Genomic DNA, 24,163 nt, shown 5'->3' on the forward strand with positions numbered 1-24,163 from the left:
GAACCACACCATACTTACTCATGAGTGCCCTCATGTGCTTATTACAAAAATGAGAACCTTGATCACTGATAATAGCTCTAGGCAATCCAAATCTGCAAAATAAATGAGACCTAACAAAGTCCACAACAACAGAAGAATCGTCAGTCCTGGTGGGAATAGCCTCCACCCATTTTGACACATAATCAACAGCTAATAGAATGTAAACAAAACCGAAGGAAATAGGTAAAGGACCCATAAAATCAATACCCCATACATCAAAAATTTCACAAAACAAAATAGGTTGTTGAGGCATTTCATGTCTACGTCCTATATTCCCCATCTTTTGGCAATTCTCACAAGTCCGATGAAACTCAAAAGCATCCCTGAAGAGAGTGGGCCAATACAATCCTGAATCTAAAACTTTCCTAGCTGTACGTTGAGGCCCAAAATGCCCCCCACATGCAAGTGAATGACAAAAGGAAAGTATAGATTGAAATTCATCATCAGATACACATCTCCTTATCACTTGATCACTACCAAATTTCCAAAGGTAAGGGTCATCCCACACATAATACTTTGCATCACTCTTAAGTTTATCACATTGAATTCTTGAAAAATGCACAGGAAAGACACCAGCAACCAAATAATTGACAAGATCAGCATACCATGGCAACCTACCTTGTAGCCGGAAAAGATGTTCATCAGGAAATACATCTACAATTGGTATAGTATCCATATCACTACCAATCCTACTCAAATGGTCCGCCACCAAGTTCTCTTTCCCACTCCTATCTCGTATTTCAATGTCAAATTCTTGAAGTAGGAGCATCCAACGAATCAATCGAGGCTTTGCATCTTTTTTCTTGAGAAGAAACTTGAGAGCTGCATGATCAGAAAAAATAATAACATGAGAACAAAGAAGATAAGACCGAAATTTATCCAAAGCAAAAACAATAGCTAAAAGCTCTTTCTCAGTTGTTGTATAGTTGCTTTGAGCAGAATCCAATGTTTTTGATGCATAGCTAATAACATGAGGCGCTCCATTAACCCTTTGAGCTAGAACCGCTCCAACTGCAAAATTAGAAGCGTCACACATAAGTTCAAAAGGTAACAACCAATTAGGGGCACACATAATAGGAGAAGAAATAAGAGCTTCCCTGAGTCTATCAAAAGCTTCCTTGCATCTTTCATCAAACACAAACTCTACATCCTTCTGCAACAACCGTGACAAAGGTAAAGCAATAATACTAAAATCTTTGATAAATCTTCTATAAAAACCTGCATGCCCAAGAAAAGAACGAACCTCCCGCACACATGTGGGATATGATAAAGCAACAATCACACTAATCTTAGCTGGATCCACCTCAATACCTTTTTCAGAAACAATATGACCCAAAACTATACCATGCTGAACCATGAAATGACACTTTTCAAAATTCAAAACCAAATTCTTTTCTACACATCTATGCAAAACACAAGACAAACTATCCAAACATGCATCAAATGAAGAACCGTAAACAGTAAAATCGTCCATAAAAACCTCCATGCAATGCTCAAGAAGATCCGCAAAGATACTTACCATGCACCTTTGAAATGTACCTGGGGCATTACACAGTCCAAACGGCATCCTTCTATAAGCGAAAGTCCCAAAAGGGCATGTAAAAGTGGTCTTCTCTTGATCTTCAGGTGCTATACAAATCTGAAAATATCCTGAATATCCATCCAAAAAACAATAATGTGTCTTCCCTGCTAACCTCTCCAACATCTGATCAATAAAGGGTAATGGGAAATGATCCTTCCTTGTTGATTGATTAAGTCTCCTATAGTCAATACACACTCTCCAACTATTTTGTACCCTTGTAGGAATCAATTCATTCCCCTCATTTGCCACCACAGTAATTCCTGATTTTTTAGGCACCACCTGCACCGGACTTACCCACTTGCTGCCCGAAATAGGATAGATAATCTCAGCTTGCAACAACTTCACAACTTCTTTTTTAACCACATCAAGAATAATCGGGTTAAGCCTCCTTTGTGGTTGTCGTACAGGTTTAGCATCATCCTCCAACAAGATCCTATGTGTACAGATAGAAGAGCTGATTCCCGTCAAATCTGCGAGAGTCCACCCAATCGCCTTCTGATTGTGCCTCAAAACCCTTAGCAATTTCTCTTCCTGTACAGCATCCAGATCTTTGGAAATAATAACTGGCAGTTGTTCATCCTTCCTTAAGTAAGCATATTTCAAATGGCTCGGAAGAACTTTCAACTCCAGCTTTGGTGGCTGCAAAACAGAAGGAAGTGTTTTTCCAGATTCGACCTCAGGTACACAAACTTCCTCATAGTCCTTTGTCTCTGGAACACACTGATCCAAACTATCTCTGCATTCTGTACTCAGATCATGTCCAAAATCATTAAAAAGAACAGCACATTCCAGTAAGTAACCATCTAACCTGTCTTCTAATTCATCAAACAAATCTATACTTAACAAAGAATGATCCTCTACTGGATATTTCATAGCATCCAAAATATTATACTGCACTACAGTTCCACCAAATTCCATTGACAAAGTTCCAGCATGAACATCAATTTTAGTCTTTGCTGTCTTCAAAAATGGTCTTCCCAAAATAATTGGCACATGACTTGATAATGCATCACCTTCCATATCTAAAACATAAAAATCTGCAGGAAAAATCAATTCCTTGACCTTAACCAGCACATCTTCAATCACTCCTACTGGATGAGCAAAACTTCGATTTGCCAATTGGATCACAACTCCTGTTGGCTGAAGAGGACCAATTCCAAGAGCCTGAAACACTGCTTTCGGCATTACATTAATGGATGCCCCAAGATCCACCATAGCATCTTCAAAACAGTTTTCTCCAATTTTACACGGAATAGTAAAAACTCCCGGATCCCTGCATTTTTGTGGCATAGCCTGAAATAATGCAGAAACACTTTCCCCTGCACTAACCAGCTCATCACCCTTAAGCTTCTTCTTATTAACACATAGATCCTTCAGAAATTTTGCATACTTTGGAATGTGTTTGATTGCTTTCAGTAGAGGGATGTTTACTTCCACTCTACTAAAAATTTCCATCATCTCTTGAAATTCTCTAGACTTTTCGATAACCTTACCCTTCCCAGGTTTTACCAACCTTTGAGGAAATGGTAACAGAATCTCTGTCTGCTTCTGTTCCTCCACTGGAATCTGCACTGCAACGGGTTTAGGAACAGAACCAAATTTAATCTGCAAATTTGAATCCAAATCTCTTGAACGCTCAGCTGAATCTTCCTGTTTATTCTCAGAAACATTTTTTCCATTCCGTAGAGTGATAGCACTCACATTTCCTCTTGGATTTGGAATAGTTTGGGACGGCAACTGGCTTGGGGTCTGTAATTGAGTTTGTCCCTGTGCAGAAACCAGTTGACTTACTTGTCTTTCAATATTTTGCAATGCTGCATCAGTCCGCTGTTGTTGCTGAATTGAATGTGTACATTGCAGTGAAAGTTGTTGTTGATGGAGCATCATTTGCTGCATAATCTCTTTCATATCTTGTACTGAAAAATCAGTTTGAGTTGAAGGGAAAGATTTCCTTGGCTGCTGAAATGGTGGAACAGGTTGTTGAAACTGTTGAATTGGTTGTATTCTGTTTGGAACTGTGCTACTGTAAAACCCTGGTGGTCTCGGATTGCTTGAAAAATTGTTATTCTGAATCTGTTGTGGAAAAGGCTGCTGAGCAGCTGAAATATTTCCATACCTCAGATTTGGATGATCCTTCCATCCTGGATTATAAGTAGGTGACATAGGATCATACTTCACTTGTTGATTGCCTTGCTGATATTGTGGACGATTAGGGAAGACGCTAGCTGCTGCTACAGATTGCTCACTATCGAATTGCATCCATCTGGTTGCAAACGGGACAAGTATCTGTTGAATGCCAACTACTCGCACGTAATCCGCATATTTTCATTGCCTGTGCAGTTCCACAACTGATGTTGAACTTGCTGATTCACTGTCATCTGAGCTGCTGCCAACTCAATTCTATTCAACATTTCCTCTAATCTACTCTCAATTCTACTCTGTCCTGGTTGTAAAATCTGGGCTTCATGAACACCCCTTGCTACCATAGGTCTTGTACCAAATTGCTGGTAATTTGCTGCCATAGTTTCTATCAAATCTCTAGCATCATTAGGCGTCTTATTCACTAAAGCTCCTCCACTAGCAGCATCTATCATGCTCCTATCCATAAGCAATAACCCTTCATAAAAATACTGAATTAACAATTGATCACTTATTTGATGTTGTGGACAGCTTGCACATAACCTTTTAAACCTCTCCCAATATTCATGAAGTGTTTCACCAGTAGCTTGCTGAATTCCACAAATGCTTTTTCTAATTGATGCTGTTCTAGAAGCAGGAAAAAAATTATCCAGAAATACCCTCCTCATATCACTCCAACAAGTAATAGTTCCTGAAGGCAAATAGAATAACCAGTCTTTAGCTGCATCAGCCAAAGAAAATGGAAATGCTCTTAGTTTAATATCCTCCTCCGAGATCCCCTGAGGTTTCATTGTAGAGCATACCACATGGAATTCCTGTAGGTGTCGATTTGGATCCTCGCCTGAATGTCCATGGAATTTAGGCAACAAATGTATAATCCCTGATCTTAACTCAAAATCAACTTCTAATTCAGGATACTCAATGCAAAGAGGTTGATGTGAACCATCAGGAGCTGCCAATTCCCTCAGTGTACTGCCATGACCAAGCACCATTCTCCTTGAAGGATCTGCAGACATAGAATTAGAAGTAGAAGACTGTCCTCTCTGAGCTCTGTGTCGTATATGAAAACTTCTTTCAATTTCTGGATCAAACTGGACCAAATCTTGATTGTTCTTTCTAGTCATAAACTGTGCTCTACTCTATCAACTACAACATCAGTTAACAAAGTAGTAAAGAGTAGATATCAAACTAAGAATTCGACAACCTACATTAGGTCCCCGGCAACGGCGCCAAATTTGATAACCAAAATTCGTGTCGTTAAAATCTTGGTTTCAAATGTTAACTAAAATCTTCCTCAACTTAAATTGGTAAGTAGACTCCAAAGTCGATTCACGAGGACTTCATAGTGTTATCAATTCTCATTTGATCTGATCTATCGCACAGTTCATATGGGTTTCCTTTGTTACTAACAATGCAGAATGTAATTGATTAAAAATGCTAACCTCTAACTCACATTCAAGCAGCCATTGTTGACTTTTTTTCCTAGATGAATGAATATTAAAACCAAATTCTGAGATTATCTACTCAACTACAAGCATTACTAGTATAATTCCGTAAACTAGAAATTGAATCTAGCAATTTGAGGCTAAATGAGCAAATCTAAATCATAGAGTAGTTGCAAAAATCTAGTTCAAACTCAAGCTGAATCAAGTTTAACAGAATTAAATCCAAAATCAAGTCATTGTCATCCGTAAACAGAAACAAGAAAGAAAAACTCCTGCATCAAACTATAAAGGTTCGATTTAAGTCAACAATGAAACTCTAACAAAGAGAGCAGAAAATAAGACTAGATCTGAGAAGAAGTAGAGTAAAGATTCAGTGAACTAGAAGAATCGTTGCCAAACTCTCATGAAAAGACTTCACCCTAGATCTGGAATATAAACAACTCCATTGTCATTTCCAGATCTGAATGGTACACGGAAGTCAAGCAGCGTCGTTCTCCTCTCAGATCAGCATCATCTCAGTTGAAGTTGTTGAAGACGGACACCATCCTTTTTCCCCATCTGCTGTTCTTCCTCCTTGCTAGGGTAAATCGCACATCCCCTTTACTGTAGCCTTCCGCACATATTTATATTCTCACCAGATCCTAGATTTCCTGTGCGGCTCAGATTCTCTGAAGCTTCAATCCAACGGTCCAGGAACCTCAAAGCTTAAATCCAGATGAAAACTCCCTCTTCAGTACCTGCAACAATTAATCAAAACTTTGTCAACAAAATACCCCAAAATTGCTGCTTACATCATCATTCCAGCTAATGACTAGAGTTATTAAACATACACGAAAATGCAATTAAAATTCGATAAAAGAGTAAAATTCTGAAGAAAACAATTGAAAATGTTTAACCACAAACATACACTATCAGTGGGCTCCCACAGTAGCCCTAGGTTCAGATAACCTAGCTCTAGGTTCAGATAACCTAGAACAGCAAAGTAAAATAAAACAGTATTCAGTATTTTACTTTTATTCAGTTGGCACTGTACTTGGATCAGATATCCATGGGCTGGACTCCCACAGTCGTCCCTAGGTTCAGATAACCTAGTAACCCTGCTGGATTCGGAACTTGCAATCCCGGGTCTCGTAGGGATGCGCGCACAGTAAGTACAGTTGCCAGGGCCCAACAGCATGTTTAGTATTTTCATCTATTATATGTATGGTTTTCAAATTTGAAACTAGTGATGAGAACACTAATTTAGATTTCAGTTCAGTTCAGGTTCAGTTTACATGATTTGAGTTCATGTACAAATTTAGATATATGCATGACTAGTTCAGTTTCATACTCAGTTTATAAGTGTGCCATGTTCAGTTTAAAGCATGTTCAATTTATATGCTATACATGTTTCAGTTCCAGTTTATGCTTTTATATGTCATGCCATGTTGTCATGCTCAGATCAGTTTTCAAACAACATGTTTTAAAAGCATAATCGCATCGTTGCATGTTTTTGTGAGGTAGATGGTTTCTTACTAAGCTTCTTAGCTTACAGATGCTACTTTTCTTATACTGCAGATACCGGTAAAAGAAAAGTGGACTAACGGAGGCTGGAGGGCGATGTTATGATGATGAGTGTGTGCAAGGAGTTTGGAATAAAGATCCTTGGGATCTATATGCTTTTATTTCAGTTTTAGTACTTAAAATACCAGTTTTATGACTTAGTCTTGTTACTAGGTGTTACAGCTTAGTAAACTACGTCTTGTTTAGTTTATCATGTTTAGAATGTTAGTATTTACATGTTAGAGTGTTTATCATGTATCTAGAACTTTTGTATGCGATTTTTGGCACGAATCAGTGCTGGAAATCAGAAATTCTGATTTCGTATCAACTATCAGCACCTGGATCGGTCAGCAGACCGATCCAGTGCCATTCCTCATCCTGGATCGGTCAGCCGACCGATCCAGATGATCTGATAAGAGCTCATCGATCTCCCTCGATCGTCACCGACCGATCCGTCCGTAAATGAGAGTTCGGGCGAAACGGTCACCGATCGGTCACCGACCGATCGGTGATGCACCGATCGGTCTCCGACCGATCGGTGAGCAGCTGGATCGATCGGCAGACCGGCCAGTGTTCGCGTGGGCGGCCGATGGATCGTCCCACGGACCGATCCAAAGCTTCATTTCCACCAGCATAGCTATGAATATCTAGAGGGTAGTTGAATAGGAAATCTCACTCTCACAGTGTTAACAGAGGCAATTACAGTAGTTTAGTAAAATTTTATTTTACCCAGTTTCCGCACAGTACGGCACAGTAGTTTCAGTAGTTAATGTAGCGATCCGGCTCACAGCTTAGTACACAGGAGTTGGGTCGTTACAGAGTGGTATCAGAGCAAGTTCCTTACTTCCTACACACACATCAGCATTGTGCCTACAGCTTCCAAGTAAGAACATCTCTCACTCAATTTTGTTTTCAGCTTTCATATCAGTTATATGTGCTTTCATGTTTGCTCTCATGTTGGTAGTTAATTAATTCATGTTTACAGTGATAGTATTTAACTTGTTACCAGTAGTTAACTATAACATGATAGCCTAGTTATATATATGTGTTCTCTGCTATTTAGAAAATGGTACGAGGACGTCCAGCTAAGAAAGCATCAGTGGCTGAGCCCCAGCATGAGGCAGACAGCAGCAGTTAGCTGATCAGCAACAGGAGATAGCCTCCTTAAAGGCTAACCAGTAGACTACTCCCCCAGTCACTCCAGTACCGAACCTCACGACTCCAGTAATCACAGAGGTAGTACCAGCTCAGCCTGCAGTACCAGTCCCAGTGGCCCCAGTAGTAGGGGCTAAGAGAGAAGCTTACCTTATCCGGTGGCAGAGAATTAAGCCCGAGAACTTCTCAGGCACCAGCGAACCATGGGATGCACAAGCATGGTTTAAAACACTGGAAAGCACGATGAAGCTTCTAGACTGGCCACAGCACGAAAAGGTGAAGTGTGCCTCCTGAGATGCACGCATGTAGTGGGAGCGGATTAAATCGAAGTGGCCAGTAAACCAGATGACATGGGCCAACTTCGAGAAAGAGTTCTTCGAGGAATTCTTTCACATGCAAGTCACGAACCGACACTATGACGAGTTTACAGAATTTCGTCAGGGCAACCTATCAGTTCAGGAGGCCGTGAAGAAATTCAACAGGTTGGCCCGTCTGTGTCCAGAACTAGTCAGCTCAGAGAAGGAACGAGTACGCTTGATGCTGAAGATGCTCAGACCAGAGATCGCAATGAATGTGGCTGGTGGCGTTCATAGGCCACAAACCACAGAGGAGCTAGTGAGTAGTGCTCTGATCACCGAGCACTATCAGCACAATATCACCCAGCAGAAGCAGGTTTCCACAGAGCCCAAGGGACAAACTAGCTCAGGTACTCAGCAGAAACAACAGGGACATAGCTCCAACTGGAAGGGGAAACGCAAGGCAAGCAGTGACCCAAAAGGAGGACCAGCTGGAAAACATTCCAGACATCCCAAGTGTGCTACTTGTGGGAAACATCATCCAGGAGTTTGCCGCAAGGGTACGCGAGGTTGTTTTGAATGTGGACAGGAAGGGCACATGGCTAAACAGTGCCCGAACAAGCACAGCCTTCCTCAGCCTCAGCCGATACAGTATGGAGCTCAGCCAGCGCAACTACACCAAATGTATGCTGCCTTAGATGGTCCACAGATCACTCAGGGCAGATTAGAAGTCCCCCACAGCTATCCCAAATGCCAGGATTTTCTCACTGACCAGAGAGGACGTAGCAAATGCCTCGGCGGTTGTCACAGTCGATCGATTTCTGACAGATAATGCAACCGTCTTATTCGATCGGGCAACTCACTCTTATGTATCCGGGGCATTTGCCGAGAAATTAGCAACACCTCCAGAGGTACTCAATAGTTCTTGATAACACTACCCTCGGGAGACATTATGGCATCTACGCACTGGCTCAGCCGGTCATTATAGCAGACAGGGAACTTTTGGTGATCCGATAGTGCTAGAAATGACCGACTACGATGTCATTTTGGAATGGATTTTCCGATCGGATACGACGCTTCTATAGAGTGCCGTAAATCATAACCTGAAGCAGGAGTACAGTTTGAGTTCATAGGAAAACCAAAGAGAAAAGCCAGGAAGTTTCTCTCAGCACTGAAAGCACAACAGCTAATGGATTCAGGATGCATGGGATTTTTAGCAAATGTAGTCAACACCAGCCAGGACAAGAACCCACAGCTATCAGAGGTCCGAGTCGTTTGTGACTACCCAGCAGTCTTCCCTGAAGAGCTACCAGGCTTAGCACCAGACAGGGAGATTGAATTTGAGATAGAGCTCATTCCCGGCACAAATCCAATTTCCAAGGCACCATACCGCATGGCTCCAGCAGAACTGAAGGAACTTCAGGAGCAATTACAGGAGCTTCTTGACAAGGGTTTCATACGCCCTAGTCACTCACCATGGGGAGCACCGGTGCTGTTCGTGAAGAAGAAGGATGGAAGCATGCGTCTATGCATAGACTACCGTGCCTTGAACCAGGTCACAATTAAAAACAGGTACCCTCTCCCCAGGATAGATGACCTATTTGAGCAGCTAAAGGGAGCCACAGTGTTCTCTAAAATTGACCTCAGATCAGGATATCACCAGGTTAGAGTCAAGAAAGGTGATATACCTAAAACAGCTTTCAGGGCCAGATACGGACATTATGAGTTCGTAGTCATGCCTTTCGGCGTGACAAATGCTCCAGCTACTTTCATGGACCTCATGAACAGAGTATTCAGAGAATACTTAGACAAGTTTATCATCGTGTTCATCGATGACATTCTTATCTATTCAGGCACTCAGGAGGACCATGTAGAGCATCTGAAGACAGTTTTGCAGATCCTTCAGCAGAACCAGCTGTACGCCAAATTCACGAAATGTGAATTTTGGCTGGACCAGGTAGCCTTCCTAGGTCACATCATCTCCAAGGATGGTGTTATGGTAGATCCCAGCAAGATAGAAGCAGTAAGTAACTGGAAGAGACCCAGGAACGCCAGTGAAATCAGAAGCTTTCTGGGATTAGCAGGCTACTACAGGAAATTCGTAGAGGACTTCTCCAGGATAGCCTCCCCACTGACAGCTCTCACCAGGAAGAACAAGAAATTTTAGTGGACAGAGGATTGTGAGAACAGCTTCAGCGAACTAAAACGGAGATTGACCAGTGCTCCTATTTTAGCTATACCAGAAAACACAGACAGCTTCGACATCTACAGTGACGCCTCTAAATTGGGATTAGGAGCAGTACTAATGCAACAGGGCAAGGTGATCGCCTATGCCTCCAGACAACTCAAGGATTATGAGAGGAACTATCCTACTCACGACCTTGAGCTTGCAGCAGTGGTGTTCGCTCTCAAGATTTGGAGACATTATTTGTACGGAGCTCAGTGCAGAGTGTATACAGATCATCAAAGTCTGAAGTATTTCTTTACTCAGAAGGATCTGAATATGCGACAGCGCAGATGGTTAGAGATGGTCAAAGATTATGACATAGATATCCTCTACCATCCAGGGAAAGCTAATAAGGTAGCAGACGCACTCAGCAGGAAGACCAGTGCTACCTTATTATCTTTAGCAGCTATGTCACCACCCTTAAGGAAGGAGATTACAGCCTTTAGTCTCGAGCTTATAGTCGGGACTTTCCACTATGTCCTTAGCATCTACCTTGCTTGATGATATCCAGGCAGCTCAGGAGCAGGATCCAGAAAATCAAGCAAGGGTTAGCGTAATCGAAAGTGGAGAGTTGAGTGTCGAGTGGGGTAGTGTCTTGTGGTGATGCAGACTTTGTGTTCCGGATCGGGAGGAACTACGCAGATTCTAGACGAGGCTCACAGGACTCCTATGCGATGCATCCTGGTTCCACCAAAATGTATTAAGATCTAAAGAAACGATTTTGGTGGCACAGGATGAAGCGAGATATCGCCAGACACGTCAACATCTGTCTAACCTGTCGGAGGGTTAAGGCGAACATCGGCGACAGGAGGAGTCCATTCAGATTCCAGAATGGAAGTGGGAGGATATCTCTATGGACTTCATAGTGGGATTACCGAACCACGAATGGTTTTGATGCCATCGGGTAATAGTCGACATGTTGACTAAATCACCCACTTCTTAGCTATCGAATATCCTATTCCATGGAGCAGCTAGCTCGGTTGTATCTCAAAGAGATTGTCAGGCTGCATGGAGTCCCATGAACCATTATATCGCATGAGACAGATTTACTTCACACGGAAGTGTGTATACTATGGGCACCCGTTAAAATTGACCTGACTTTCCATCCTCGAACGGATGGTCGACGAGCGAGTAAATCGGTACTTGAAGATATGCTCGGGCTTGTGCCCTAGATTTCAAGGAAGTTGGTGCAAATATCCGAGTCTAGCGGAATTTGCATACAACAACAGCTATCGAGCCACTATCGGCATGGCACCTTATGAGGCACTCTATGGCGGAGGTGCAAATCACCAATCTGTTGGTATGAGAGTGGTGAGCAGAAGGAACTAGAGCTTCAGACGGATCTAGTAGCAGATACCACAGCCGCAACAGATTCGCCAGAGGATAGAGACAACACAGAGCAGCTATGCTGATACACGACGCAGACCCCGAGTTTTCAGTTGGGGATACAGTTTTCCTCATAGTAGCTCCCATGAAGGGAGTCATGCGTTTTGGGAAGAAGGGCAAGTTAGCTCCCAGATATGTGGGACCATACCTTATCACGAAGAGAGTGGGCAAGGTAGCATATGAGCTAGAGCTACCTCAGGAGATGTCAGCTGTCCACAACGTATTTCATGTCTCCATGCTGAAGAAGCATATTCCAGATGCCACCCAGGTGATTGAGCCCCAGTTGGTACAGGTCCGTGATGATCTCAGCTATGACAGTCGGCCTATTCAGATAATAGACCGAGCAGTAAAGAAATTACGGAACAAGGAAGTACCATTAGTCAAAGTCAGCTGGCAAAATCACACAGCAGCAGAGGCGACTTGGGAGACAGAGGCCAGCATGAGACAGAAGTACCCAGAATTGTTTTAAGTTCGAGGACGAACTTTTTATAAGGTATGGGGATTGTAAAGCCCAAAAATTCCCGAATTTATTTTAGAAATATCCTATGATTTTTATAGAATTTTTAGATATTTTTCCGGAATTTTCCGAGTAGCGGAAGTAGTAAAAATAATTAGAACCGCAAAATAGCTTAGGCGGGAATCGAACCCGAGACCTATGGTTTGCGGATAATGTTAGAAACCAGTGAACCCAGCAGGGTCGTGCTGAAAGAAAGGAGAACCAAATATATTTATATTAGAGTTGGGTTCAATAAACCACTTAATATAAATTAAAAAAAACTTAAAGAGGGTTTGGTTTATTTGAGAAGTTGGTTCGGCAATTCTCTCTTCACCGAAGCCCTCACGCCACTTCCTCTTCTTTCTCCTTCTCTCGGCGCCAACCACAAGGGAACACCTAGGGTTCCCTCCCTATGGCCCTAAGAGCACTCTCCGGCGACGACTCCGACACGAGAACGTTCCCCTCCGCGAGAGGTATGCATAGACGCGAGCGAATCGTCGAGAAGTCGTCTCCACCGGAATTTCTAGCGAAAGGAATTGTAAGAAAATTAGCGTACGAGGTAAGAAACCCCTCACCTGCAGTATAATTGTTCTCGCTTGTTAGTTTTGGCGTTAGTTCAGTAGTTTTACAGTTTTCATTTTTAGGGTGTGTTTTTAGTGCACACCAAGCACTCGGTAGAATGCCCAGTTCAGAAGGATGCACCGGTAGGCGTCCTAACAGCATGTAAAATGTATTAGAAACATTTTACTCAGTTTATTATCAGTTATTACAGCTATATGGATCAGATATCCATTGGGTGGGCTCCCACAGTAGCCCTAGGTTCAGATAACCTAGCTCTAGGTTCAGATAACCTAGAACGACAAGTAAAATAAAGCAGATTTGATATTTTACTTTTATTCAGTTGGCACTGTACTTGGATCAGATATCCATGGGCTGGACTCCCACAGTCGTCCCTAGGTTCAGATAACCTAGTAACCCTGCTGGATTCGGAACTTGCAATCCCGGGTCTCGTAGGGATGCGCGCACAGTAAGTACAGTTGCCAGGGCCCAACAGCATGTTTAGTATTTTCATCTATTATATGTATGGTTTTCAAATTTGAAACTAGTGATGAGAACACTAATTTAGATTTCAGTTCAGTTCAGGTTCAGTTTACATGATTTGAGTTCATGTACAGATTTAGATATATGCATGACTAGTTCAGTTTCATACTCAGTTTATAAGTGTGCCATGTTCAGTTTAAAGCATGTTCAATTTATATGCTATACATGTTTCAGTTCCAGTTTATGCTTTTATATGCCATGCCATGTTGTCATGCTCAGATCAGTTTTCAAACAGCATGTTTTAAAAGCATAATCGCATCGTTGCATGTTTTTGTGAGGTAGATGGTTTCTTACTAAGCTTCTTAGCTTACAGATGCTACTTTTCTTATACTGCAGATACCGGTAAAAGAAAAGTGGACTAGCGGAGGCTGGAGGGCAATGCTATGATGATGTGTGTGTGCAAGGAGTTTGGAATAAAGATCCTTGGGATCTATACGCTTTTATTTCAGTTTTAGTACTTAAAATACCAGTTTTATGACTTAGTCTTGTTACTAAGTGTTACAGCTTAGTAAACTATGTCTTGTTTAGTTTATCATGTTTAGAATGTTAGTATTTACATGTTAGAGTGTTTATCATGTATCTAGAACTTTTGTATGCGATTTTTGGCACGAATCAGTGTTGGAAATCAGAAATTCTGATTTCGTATCAACTATCAGCACCTGGATCGGTCAGCAGACCGATCCAGTGTGATTCCTCCTCCTGGATCGGTCAGCCGACCGATCCAGATGGATACAGTAGCCTACTGTATCTCCCTGGATCGGTTAGCCGACAGATCCGTCCGCGAACAGAGAGTTCGGGACGAAACCAGCGGTCACTGATCGGTCAGCCGACCGATCAGTGAGCAGCTGGATCGGTCGGCAGACCGATCCAGCCAGTGTTCGCGTGGGCGCCAGTGGATCGTTCCACGGACCGATCCAAAGCTTCAGTTTCACCTCCCCAGCATAGCTATGAATATCTAGAGGGTAGTTGAATATGAAATCTCACTCTCACAGTGTTAACAGAGGCAATTACAGTAGTTTAGTAAAATTTTATTTTACCCAGTTTCCGCACAGTACAGCACAGTAGTTTCAGTAGTTAATGTAGCGATCCGGCTCACAGCTTAGTACACAGGAGTTGGGTCGTTACATACCTCTTGAGAGATTTTAGGAGTCACTTATCAGTAGTTGGATTTCAATCCCAACTAACTGCATCTGGTACACCCCAACAGAATAGTGTAGTAGAAAGAAGGTAAAGGACTCTTATGGAATAATTAGATAGATGATGAGTTATTCAGAAAATTACCAAATTTGTTTTAAGGATAAAATCTGAAAACGAAAGTGAATATAGTACCTTCCAAGTTAGAACTCTCTACTCATATAGAATTGCTGAATAGGTGAAAACCTATTTTGAAGCAAATTCAGATTCAGGAAATCCAGCACATATGTTATAGAGAGACATTGATAAGTTGGATAGGAGTTCACTTGTTTGTAAGTTATCCTAGATAAACAAAAGTAGGTTTATAGTCTTAAAAATCAGAAGGTCATTGTTAGCATCAATGACTTATTTTTAGAAAAGGACTATATAATGAACCACGTGCTCATAAGTAAATTTGTTCTTAAGGAAATAATAAAGGACATGTCTAACCTAGTACCAACTGTACAAGATGAGATACCACAAGAAAACTGCAACACGTATCACAAATGATACACAATTGCAAAAAGTGTCTTGTCGTAGTGGGAGGGTTGTTAGGCAACCTAAATAGGTTCATGTTTTGGGAGAGGTTTTGGATTCGATCCCTGGAGGACATGAACCTGATCTCCGGTCATATGATAAAGTACTCCAAGATAAAGATGCAAGCATCTTGGTAAAGAGTAATGAATAATAGAATTAGAATATATGTATTCTAATAAAATCTGGAAGCTTGTAGAACCTCCAAATGGTGTAAAAGCCTTTGGGTGTAAAAAGGTCAATAATAGGAAAAGAGGGATAGAAAGGAAGGTAGTAACTTTCAAAGCAAGGCTTGATGAAAAAGGAAACTTTTTCACTGGTAGCCATGCTTAAGTCTATCCGGATTCTTTTATCTATTTGGCAAGTGGATGTCAAGACAACTTTCCTTAATGGAAGTTTTGATGAAAGCATCCATATAAAGCAACCAGAAGGATTCATTGCAAAGAGCTAAAAGCATCTTGTGTGCAGGCTCAATCAGTCGATGGACTGAGGCAAAGCTTCAAGGTCTTGGAACATCCGGTTTATCAAAGTAATCCAGACCTATGGATTTATTGAGTAAACGGATAAGTCTTGTGTATACAAAAGGTGTGATGGAAACGTGGTGGTATTTCTTGTACTATACGTAGATAACATTTTTGGTAGTTGGAAACAATATCAAAATGTTGTCAGAAGTAAGGGTATGGTTGTCCAAATAATTCGATATAAAGGACTTGGGAGAATGTATATATTTTTGAGATCAAAGTAATAAGGGATCGAAAGAAAAAATATATTTTACTTATCCCAAGCTTGATACATCGGAAAATCCTTGCTCGTTTTAAGCATGCAAAACTCCTCGAAAGGTTTCTTACCTTTTAAGCATGGAGTGTATTTATCTAAAGAGATGTCTCCGATGACATCAAAGGAGATTGAGGACATGTAGGCAGTTCTTTATGCTTCGGCAGTTAGACAACCTAATATATGTTATGCACGAGATTAGAAATCTGTTTTGCCAAGGGCATAGTTAGCAGATATCAAAGTAACCCTAGACAAGGACATTGGACTGCAGTAAAGCATATATTAAAGTACCTTAGAGGTGCTAGAGATTATATGCTAGCTTATAAGGCAGTTAATTTGGTCCCTGTGGGTTACACGGATTTTGACTTTCAATCGGATAGGGACAATAATAAGTTGACCTCGGGGTTTTGTGTTTACTTTAGGAGGAAAAGTCATAACTATGGAAGAGTGATAAGCATAAGTGTTTTTCTGGACTCCACCATAGAAGCTGAGTATATGGCAAGCCTCTGAGGTAGCCATAAAAGCTGAATGACTTAATTATCTCAAGATAGACTTAGATATGATTTCTAGCTTGTCCAAAGGTTATTACAATTTATTGTAATAATAATGGTGCAATAACAAACTCGAAGAAACCATGAGTCTATAAGGCAAGTAAACACAATAGAGCGCAAGTACCACCCAATACGAGAAATCGTATAAACGAGGAGAAGTTGTTGCCGCCTAGATTGCATCAGGTGATGACCTATAGATCCTTTCACTAAGGTCCTTAAGGCAAGAGCTTTTGATGGGCATGTTGAAGGGTTGGGAATCAGATGTATGGCAGTAGATATGGCAGCATAGTCTTTTAGTATAAGTGGGAGATTGTTAGAGTGTATACTAAAAGCCTAGCTTTTGGTATAAACATTTATCTAGAAATAAGAATCACATTGGTCAAATGTCTACATTTGTGATAAATAAAGTTGTTCAATTAATTTATACTGTAGATAACATAGTATGTGGTGTCACATGCAGAAGATGATGTTATCAGTACATTATAAATTATAAACAGTAGCTCACGACCAAAATGGAAAGGAACAAACCATTAGAAGGTCGTAGTGTAATTAGGTATCAGTTTATCTTGACTGTATAATTACACTAGTACACTTAGAGTGTATTGAGTAGGACCATTTGAGGTCGTTTCTTTTATACTGACTTTATAAAGAAACAATGACCTCGGTTATTATGGAAGTGTGTGCTCTTAATCCTAATATAATAACAAGCACATATATTTGATATTTGTTTCTTTAATTTATCAATGGGTGAGATTTAGTTCGATGAATCAATAAGTACGATAAGTTGGGAAATGGTATCACTTATAGTGTGTGTTGTTGATTATAGAAGGAAACTGTGTCCTAGAGATACTAGGTTGATAATGTCCTCAAGAGGAGCTCATAAGGATTGTCATGTTAAACCCTGCAGGTGGACCTAGTCCGACATGACAATAAGGTTGAGTGGTACTACTCTTGGACTTAGATATTAATTAAATGAGTTGTCAGTAACTCACTTAATTAGTGGACATTCAATATCTTAAACACAGGGAGACTAACACACTCATAATAAGAAGGAGCCCAAAAATGTAATTTGGGATTGGTGCGGTAGTTCAATAATAGTTCTCTAGTGGAATGAATTATTATTGATAAAATTAAGTTGTGTGTTCGGGGCGAACACGGGATGCTTAATTTTATCGGGAGACCAAAACCAATTCCTCCTCTCGGTCCCTATCGTAGCCTCTTATTTATAGAGTACTATACTCACCTTCATACCCATGAGAAAGGGGCCGGCCAAGCTAGCTTGTGGTTCAAGCTAGGGTCGGCCAAGCCTTGGTTCATGGGTGGCCAGCCCTAGCTTGAACTCAAGCTTAGGTGGCCGGCCCCCATTAAATTATAAAAAAAATTAATTTAAATTTTTATTATGTGGAAGATATAATTTATTACAGAGAATTAAAATTAAAATATCTCTCTTTAAAAAGATCTACAAAAAGATTAAAAGAAAGAGATTAGATCTCTTTCCTTATTTGTAGATTGGAAAGATATTTTATTTTTTCTCTCTGAAAAATTATTCACATGTTGAAAATTAAAATTATAGAAATTTCTTTTTATCAACCATGAAGGGATTTTAAAAGGAAATTTTATTTTTTAAAATTTCCAAAGACAAAAAAGGAAGTTTTAATTGTTGATTAAAATTATCCTATTTGCTCTACATGAGGTGGCCGGCCACATACAATTAATTAGGAAAATTTATTTAATTTTTTCTTAATTAATTGTTGTCAAGGAAAGTTAAGGAAATTTTATTATAAATAAATTTCCTTATTTGCCAAAGCCAAGGAATATAAAAGAAGGGGTAGGGGTGCCTTCATGGTGAATAACCTCTATTATTTTTCTCCCTCTTTTCCTTGGTGTGGTGGTCGGCCCTTCCCTTTCTCTCTTCTCCTCTTGTTGGCCGAAACCTATCTTCTTGGTGGAGCTTTTGTTTGTGGCCGGATCAAGGAAGGAGAAGAAGGAGAGAAAGCAAGTCTTGTGGTGGCCGAAATTATTCATCCTTGAAGAAAATTATTGTGGCCGGCCATCCTCTTCCTTTCTTCCTCTTTTGTGGTGGCCGAAACTTATCTCTTGCTTGGAGTTCTTGTGGTGGCCGGATACTACTTGGAGAAGAAGAAGAAGAAGGAGAGAAAGCTTGTATCCCTTGGAGCTTGGTTGGTGTTTTATTCTTCATCCTTGGTGAAGCTTCTTTGTGTTGGCCGAACCTAGCTAGGAGAAGAAGAAGGTGCTTGGTGGTTTCTCATCTCGGAAGATCGTTGCCCACACAACGTCCGAGGTTAGAAGAGGAATACGGTAGAAGATCAAGAGGTTTTTCTACAAGGTATAACTAGTAATTTTTCTTTCCGCATCATACTAGTTATTTATGGAAATAATACCAAATACAAGAGGCTTACGATTCTAGAATTTCGAATATGTTTTTCGATGTTGTGTTCTTTTGTTTTTTCTTTTCCTTGTGATTTGATTATTCTTTTCGGTTAACCTAAAGTTATTTTAGGAAATTAAATATTAGCTTTCTATAAAAGGTTTTGTCTAGTCGGTGGTGGTTGCTCCCATATCCAAGAAGGTCGTGTGCCTCGCCACGTCAGTACTGGGAACCAATTATGGAAATTAATATTTAATGGAATTAATAACTTAAGGTAATTTGGGTCGAACGTGTTAAGTTTCGCAGGAGATCCAAGTCAAAACCTAAAAGAACAAATAGATTAAGTTTTGGATTAAACGTGTTAAGTTCCGCAGGCGATCCAAAATTTAATTTAAAAGAACACATGGTAGCTAGGAAAAGGTTCAGACCTTTGTACAAAATTTTTGTATAGTGGAACCTCTAGGTTTTCCGAGTAGCAACCAACACTTCTTTCTTCTTTGCTTTTTCGCTTCCTTTTGGTTGGGGCAGTTGGCTTTGATGTGCCCCTTCTGGTTGCATCTGTAGCAGGTTACTTCAAATTTTACCTTAGAACTCTGTTGGGCCTCCTTGGATTGTACCGCCTTCTTCAGGTCTTTCTTGTTGAAGCCCTTCTTCTTCTTGTAGAGCTTCTTAACGAGGTTCACGAGTTCGCTGGTCAGTTCATCTTCTTCATCTTCTGAGTCGGGTTCGTCTTCTGATTCCGGTTCAGTTTTTCGTTGTAATCTTGGTTCCCGTGTTCGACTAGTACTTGCAACCAAAGCAATACCCTTCTCGGTTGGTTGTGCATTAGTCTGTTCATGAAGTTCAAATTCACTAAATAATTCATCTAACTTTAAAGAAGACAAATCCTTTGAGACTTTGTAGGCATCTACCATTGATGCCCACAATGTACTCCTTGGAAACGAGTTAAGAGCGTACCTTATTATATCCCTATTTTCTACCTTCTGCCCGATTCCGTGAAGGGAGTTAAGGATATCTTGAATTCGCGCGTGTAGCTGGCTTGCTGTCTCATTTTCCTGTATTTTTAAGTTGTACAATTTATTGAATAGTAAATCACGCTTACTTACTTTGGTATCGGAGGTCCCTTCGTGAAGCTCGATCAGCTTCTCCCATAGCTCCTTGGCGCTTGAGAATGGACCGACGCGGTTTAGTTCCTCCTTCATTAGTCCGCACTGGAGGGTACAAGTTCCTCTGGCGTTTGCCTCCACCTTCTTGATTAATGTAGGCTCCCAATCTTCGCAGGGTGTAGGATTTCCGTCTTTATCTGTTGGCATATCCAAACCAGTCTTGACGATCATCCAGGTTTCGAATTGGATCTTCAGGAAGTTCTCCATTCTGCCCTTCCAGTAACCAAAGTCCTCTCCGGTGAAGTGCGGGGGACGGACAATGCTATAACCCTCTTGTTGGGCCATTTTAGATTAACTACGAAGCAAATAAATGACAAGAAAATTCCAGGACTTGGTCCTGAATTAGTAGTGCGGGAAATATTTAAAAATAAAACATGAACTCGAGTGGTGTTGCACCAATTCCGAGCAAAAACCGATTCGAGAAAAGAATTAGAATATAGCTATAAAGCTAAATTCTAATTGACTCTGAAAATCTGAAACTACCACGAAAAAATTGTTTTGAATGGTGGTTGCACTAATTCAAAACGACCCCGCTCTGATACCAATTGTTGGATCGAGACGCGCTAGAGGGGGGGTGAATAGCGCTCGCGGCTTTCACTTTTCGAATCGCAAAACTATCGGAGTTAAAAAGCAACGGAATAAAAACAAACACACAAACACAGGGGAATTTACTTCGTTTGGAGCCTGTGACGACTCCTACTCAAAGGCCCGCGATCCTTGATCGCTTTCCGTGGGCAACAACTATAAATTCGAATAGAGTACAAGTATTGCAAATAAGTACAATAAAAAGAAACACAGTTATACCGACAACAGTATAGAAATCACAAGTTTCGGAGCTCCTGGTCATCGGTGTCAAGTCGTAGCACTTCCGGGTCATCGATTTAGCAGCACGCAGTAAGAGGATCACTTGGAATCTGATGAATCAAGGTGTTGCTCGAAACCCCTTTATAAAGGGTGTTCAAGGCGCCTTGAAAGCCATCAAAGGCACCTTAAACAAGTCGAGTCGCCCGCGTGGATCAAGCTTGAACTGGTCGAATTTCATCTCTTCAAGGCGCCTTATGCCTCATTCAAGGCGCCTTCCAAGGCGCCTTATAACTCCTTCAAGGCGCCTCCAGAGTGCTTCGCAGCCAGCTCCAGCTTTGCACCCGAGGCGCCTCCAAGCTCCATGGAGGCGCCTCAGACACTGTTCATCCGAGGGAAGACTTCATTATTTTGTACCTGCAAGACATGTTAGTCTCAAACAATATCCTATAACACAAAGTTAGCACATAAAGCCATAAATAAGATAAAAAAATATTATCGATAGTCATCAGACTATCCGGGTCTGACTTCGGATTTCCGTCCGGAAATCCTTGGTCGACCCGACGCCTACTGTTCCCTCTACGGAGAACGCGTCCTCACCTACTCCACTCAGGAAATTTACCTGTTGCCAGTGCGATCCTCCAGATCGACTGGACTTTTGCTCAGCACTCGACGCTTCCGGACTTTCTGCTGGACATCCGCTTCCCGGCTAGTCCAGTCTTTCACCTGGTTCGTGACACCAGGACTTTCCACCTAGAGTTACCACCCCTAGGACTTTTGCCTGAAGCTATCGACCTGCCAAGACTTTCCGCATAGGGTTACCACCCCCTATGACCTAGGGTTACCACCCCCTAGGGTTTTCCCTTTGCCTAACCGTAGCTAGGACTTTCCTGAAATACTCAAGCAGACTTGTTAGATCACAAAACACCTTAACTTTGAATCCTTTGCCATTATCAAAACACGAGTTCGATCGTCGGATGCTTCCCACACCAACACCTTCTAGCCAGCCGCCGCGATCCAATAAGTGGTATCAGAGCCAAGGCGCTTCAGGAGGACTAACCGCCGAACGAAGCAATGAAATAATGGTCGGTCCAAGCATCTACCCGCCGAAGTTTGAAGGGGAATTCGCTAACTAGAAAAAGCGGATGCAAGTATTTTTTAAAATCGATTTTGATTTAATGCTAATTATGGAATTTGGTTTTACAACATCGAAAGGTAAGGAGAAATACCACTGGACGAAAAAGGAACAGGCCGACTACATGGCAAATGGCAAAGCAGAGTACCATCTACTAACCGTTCTTCCGCCACAAGAAGTCAAACAGATCGGCAACTATGACTCCGCGAAGGAACTTTGGGAGAAGTTCCTTGAGCTGCAAGAAGGAACGTCCTAAGCCAAGCTCGCTAGACAGGATCTACTTCGTAATCAGCTCACCAGCCTGTGACTTGGGGAAGATGAGATAGTTGCGCATCTGCACTCGAGAATTAAAGAAATCATCACCAGAATTTCGAATCTCGAAGAAAAGGTAAGTAACCGAAATTCACTCAGGTATGCACTAAACTACAAAATGGGCATCACTAGTAGATGCCTTTTACATTTCGAAAGATTTAGAAAAAATTACATTGGAAGAATTATTCTCGACATTTAAAGTGCACGAATAAAGATGTACAGGTACGAAGGAGCCCAAGAACAACGTCGCCCTCAAAGCATCGAGAGATGAACCTAAGTCGGAGTCTTCTCTCGACAACAAGGAAATGATAATTGATCCGGCGGTAAGAACAGGGACCCCCCTCTGAGGGAAGTCAACGCCACGTGGAAGTCAAAGGGTCAAACTGCCGACCGGAGAAGGGAAGACCGATCGGCCGAATGGGGTCTCAGCGGAATCAAAAACAACCCGACGGGGAGTCGGGTCTCCGATGCTCATGGGGAACAGGGTCGCCGGGCCGATCGGGTAGCCTGTTCGGTCGAGGCAGAAAATAGCCATACTGAGAACAGTCAGCAGAGCACCCGACCGGGAACCTCCCGAGCGGACTAGCACATACAACCGGCCGGACGTGAGGGAACATGCCGACCGGCCGGACGCTCGGCATGGGGTAAAAGGAGAAAAGGACAAGAGAACATCTTCTGACAACGGGCATGTCTGATGATTAGGCCATACGCAGGATCAATAATGATGGTAAGACGATTCAAGAATCTCTGTAAGTCTAGAGTCGAGCCGGCGACTATAAATCATCCGAGCGGAAGACCGTCGAGCTCCGACGTTAAAAATCGAGAGTCGAGCCGGCGACTATAAATCATCCGAGCGGAAGACCGTCGAGCTCCAACGTTAAACATCGAGAGTCGAGCCGACGACTATAAATTATCCGAGCGGCGGAAGACCGTCGAGCTCCGACGTTAAAAATCGAGAGTCGAGCCGGCGACTATAAATCATCTGAGCGGCGGAAGACCGTCGAGCTCCGACGTTAAAAATCGAGAGTCGAGCCGGCGACTATAAATCATCCGAGTGGAAGACCGTCGAGCTCCGACGTTAAAAATCGAGAGTCGAGCCGGCGACGTTAAAAATAGAGAGTCGAGCCGGCGACTATAGATCATCCGAGCGGAAGACCGTCGAGCTCCGACGTTAAAAATCGAGAGTCGAGCCGGCGACTATAAATCATCCGAGCGAAAGACCGTCGAGCTCCGACGTTAAAAATCAAGAGTTGAGTCAGCGACTATAAATCATCCGAGCGGAAGACCGTCGAGCTCCGACGTTAAACATCGAGAGTCGAGCCGGCGACTATAAATCATCCGAGCAGCGGAAGACCGTCGAGCTCCGACATTAAAAATCTAGAGTCGAGCCGGCGACTATAAACCCTCCGAGCGGAAGACCGTCGAGCTCCGATGTTAAAAATCGAGAGTCAAGCCGGCGACTATAAATCATCCGAGCGGAAGACCGTCGAGCTCCGACGTTAAAAATCGAGAGTCGAGCCGGCGACTATAAATCATCCGAGTGGAAGACCGTCGAGCTCCGACGTTAAACATCGAGAGTCGAGCCGGCGACTATAAACCCTCCAGTCGGACGAACACAATAAAGAAGGACTTTGTAAGTCAATTTGGTCGATCGGTCGACTAATCAAAGGTACTTGACGAACATCCAGCGAACAACTTCTGTCAAAGCAAGACATATTCACCCCGAGCGGAATAGCTACGCAAAATACTTCGTAAAAATCCCTTTCGGACACGAGAAAGGAGGGAGGAAAGGCGAATGACAAGGAGAATTAAGGGGATACGAACGGTAGTTGGTAATCCGAGCGACTAGCACACGTATTGATTAACAAAAGAAAAAGCAAGGATAGCATTAAAGAAATTAAAGCCAAACGGCCGAATTAC

At 42.0% G+C, this 24,163-nt stretch overlaps 1 protein-coding gene across 1 annotated transcript; it reads right to left on the reverse strand.

Annotated features, from left to right (window-relative positions):
• Positions 1-443: 443 nt before the first annotated feature.
• LOC122002241 lies at positions 444-3,581 on the reverse strand. The gene is made up of 2 exons (XM_042557344.1): positions 951-3,581; positions 444-861 (listed from the first exon to the last, which is right to left on the reverse strand). Exons 1-2 carry the CDS (start codon positions 3,527-3,529, stop codon positions 786-788), a joined length of 2,655 nt encoding a protein of 884 aa, XP_042413278.1. The 5' UTR covers positions 3,530-3,581; the 3' UTR covers positions 444-785.
• Between the last annotated feature and the right edge of the window lie 20,582 nt (positions 3,582-24,163).

Source organism: Zingiber officinale, chromosome 7A, assembly GCF_018446385.1.
Source record: "Zingiber officinale cultivar Zhangliang chromosome 7A, Zo_v1.1, whole genome shotgun sequence".
NCBI classification, from domain to species: domain Eukaryota; kingdom Viridiplantae; phylum Streptophyta; class Magnoliopsida; order Zingiberales; family Zingiberaceae; genus Zingiber; species Zingiber officinale.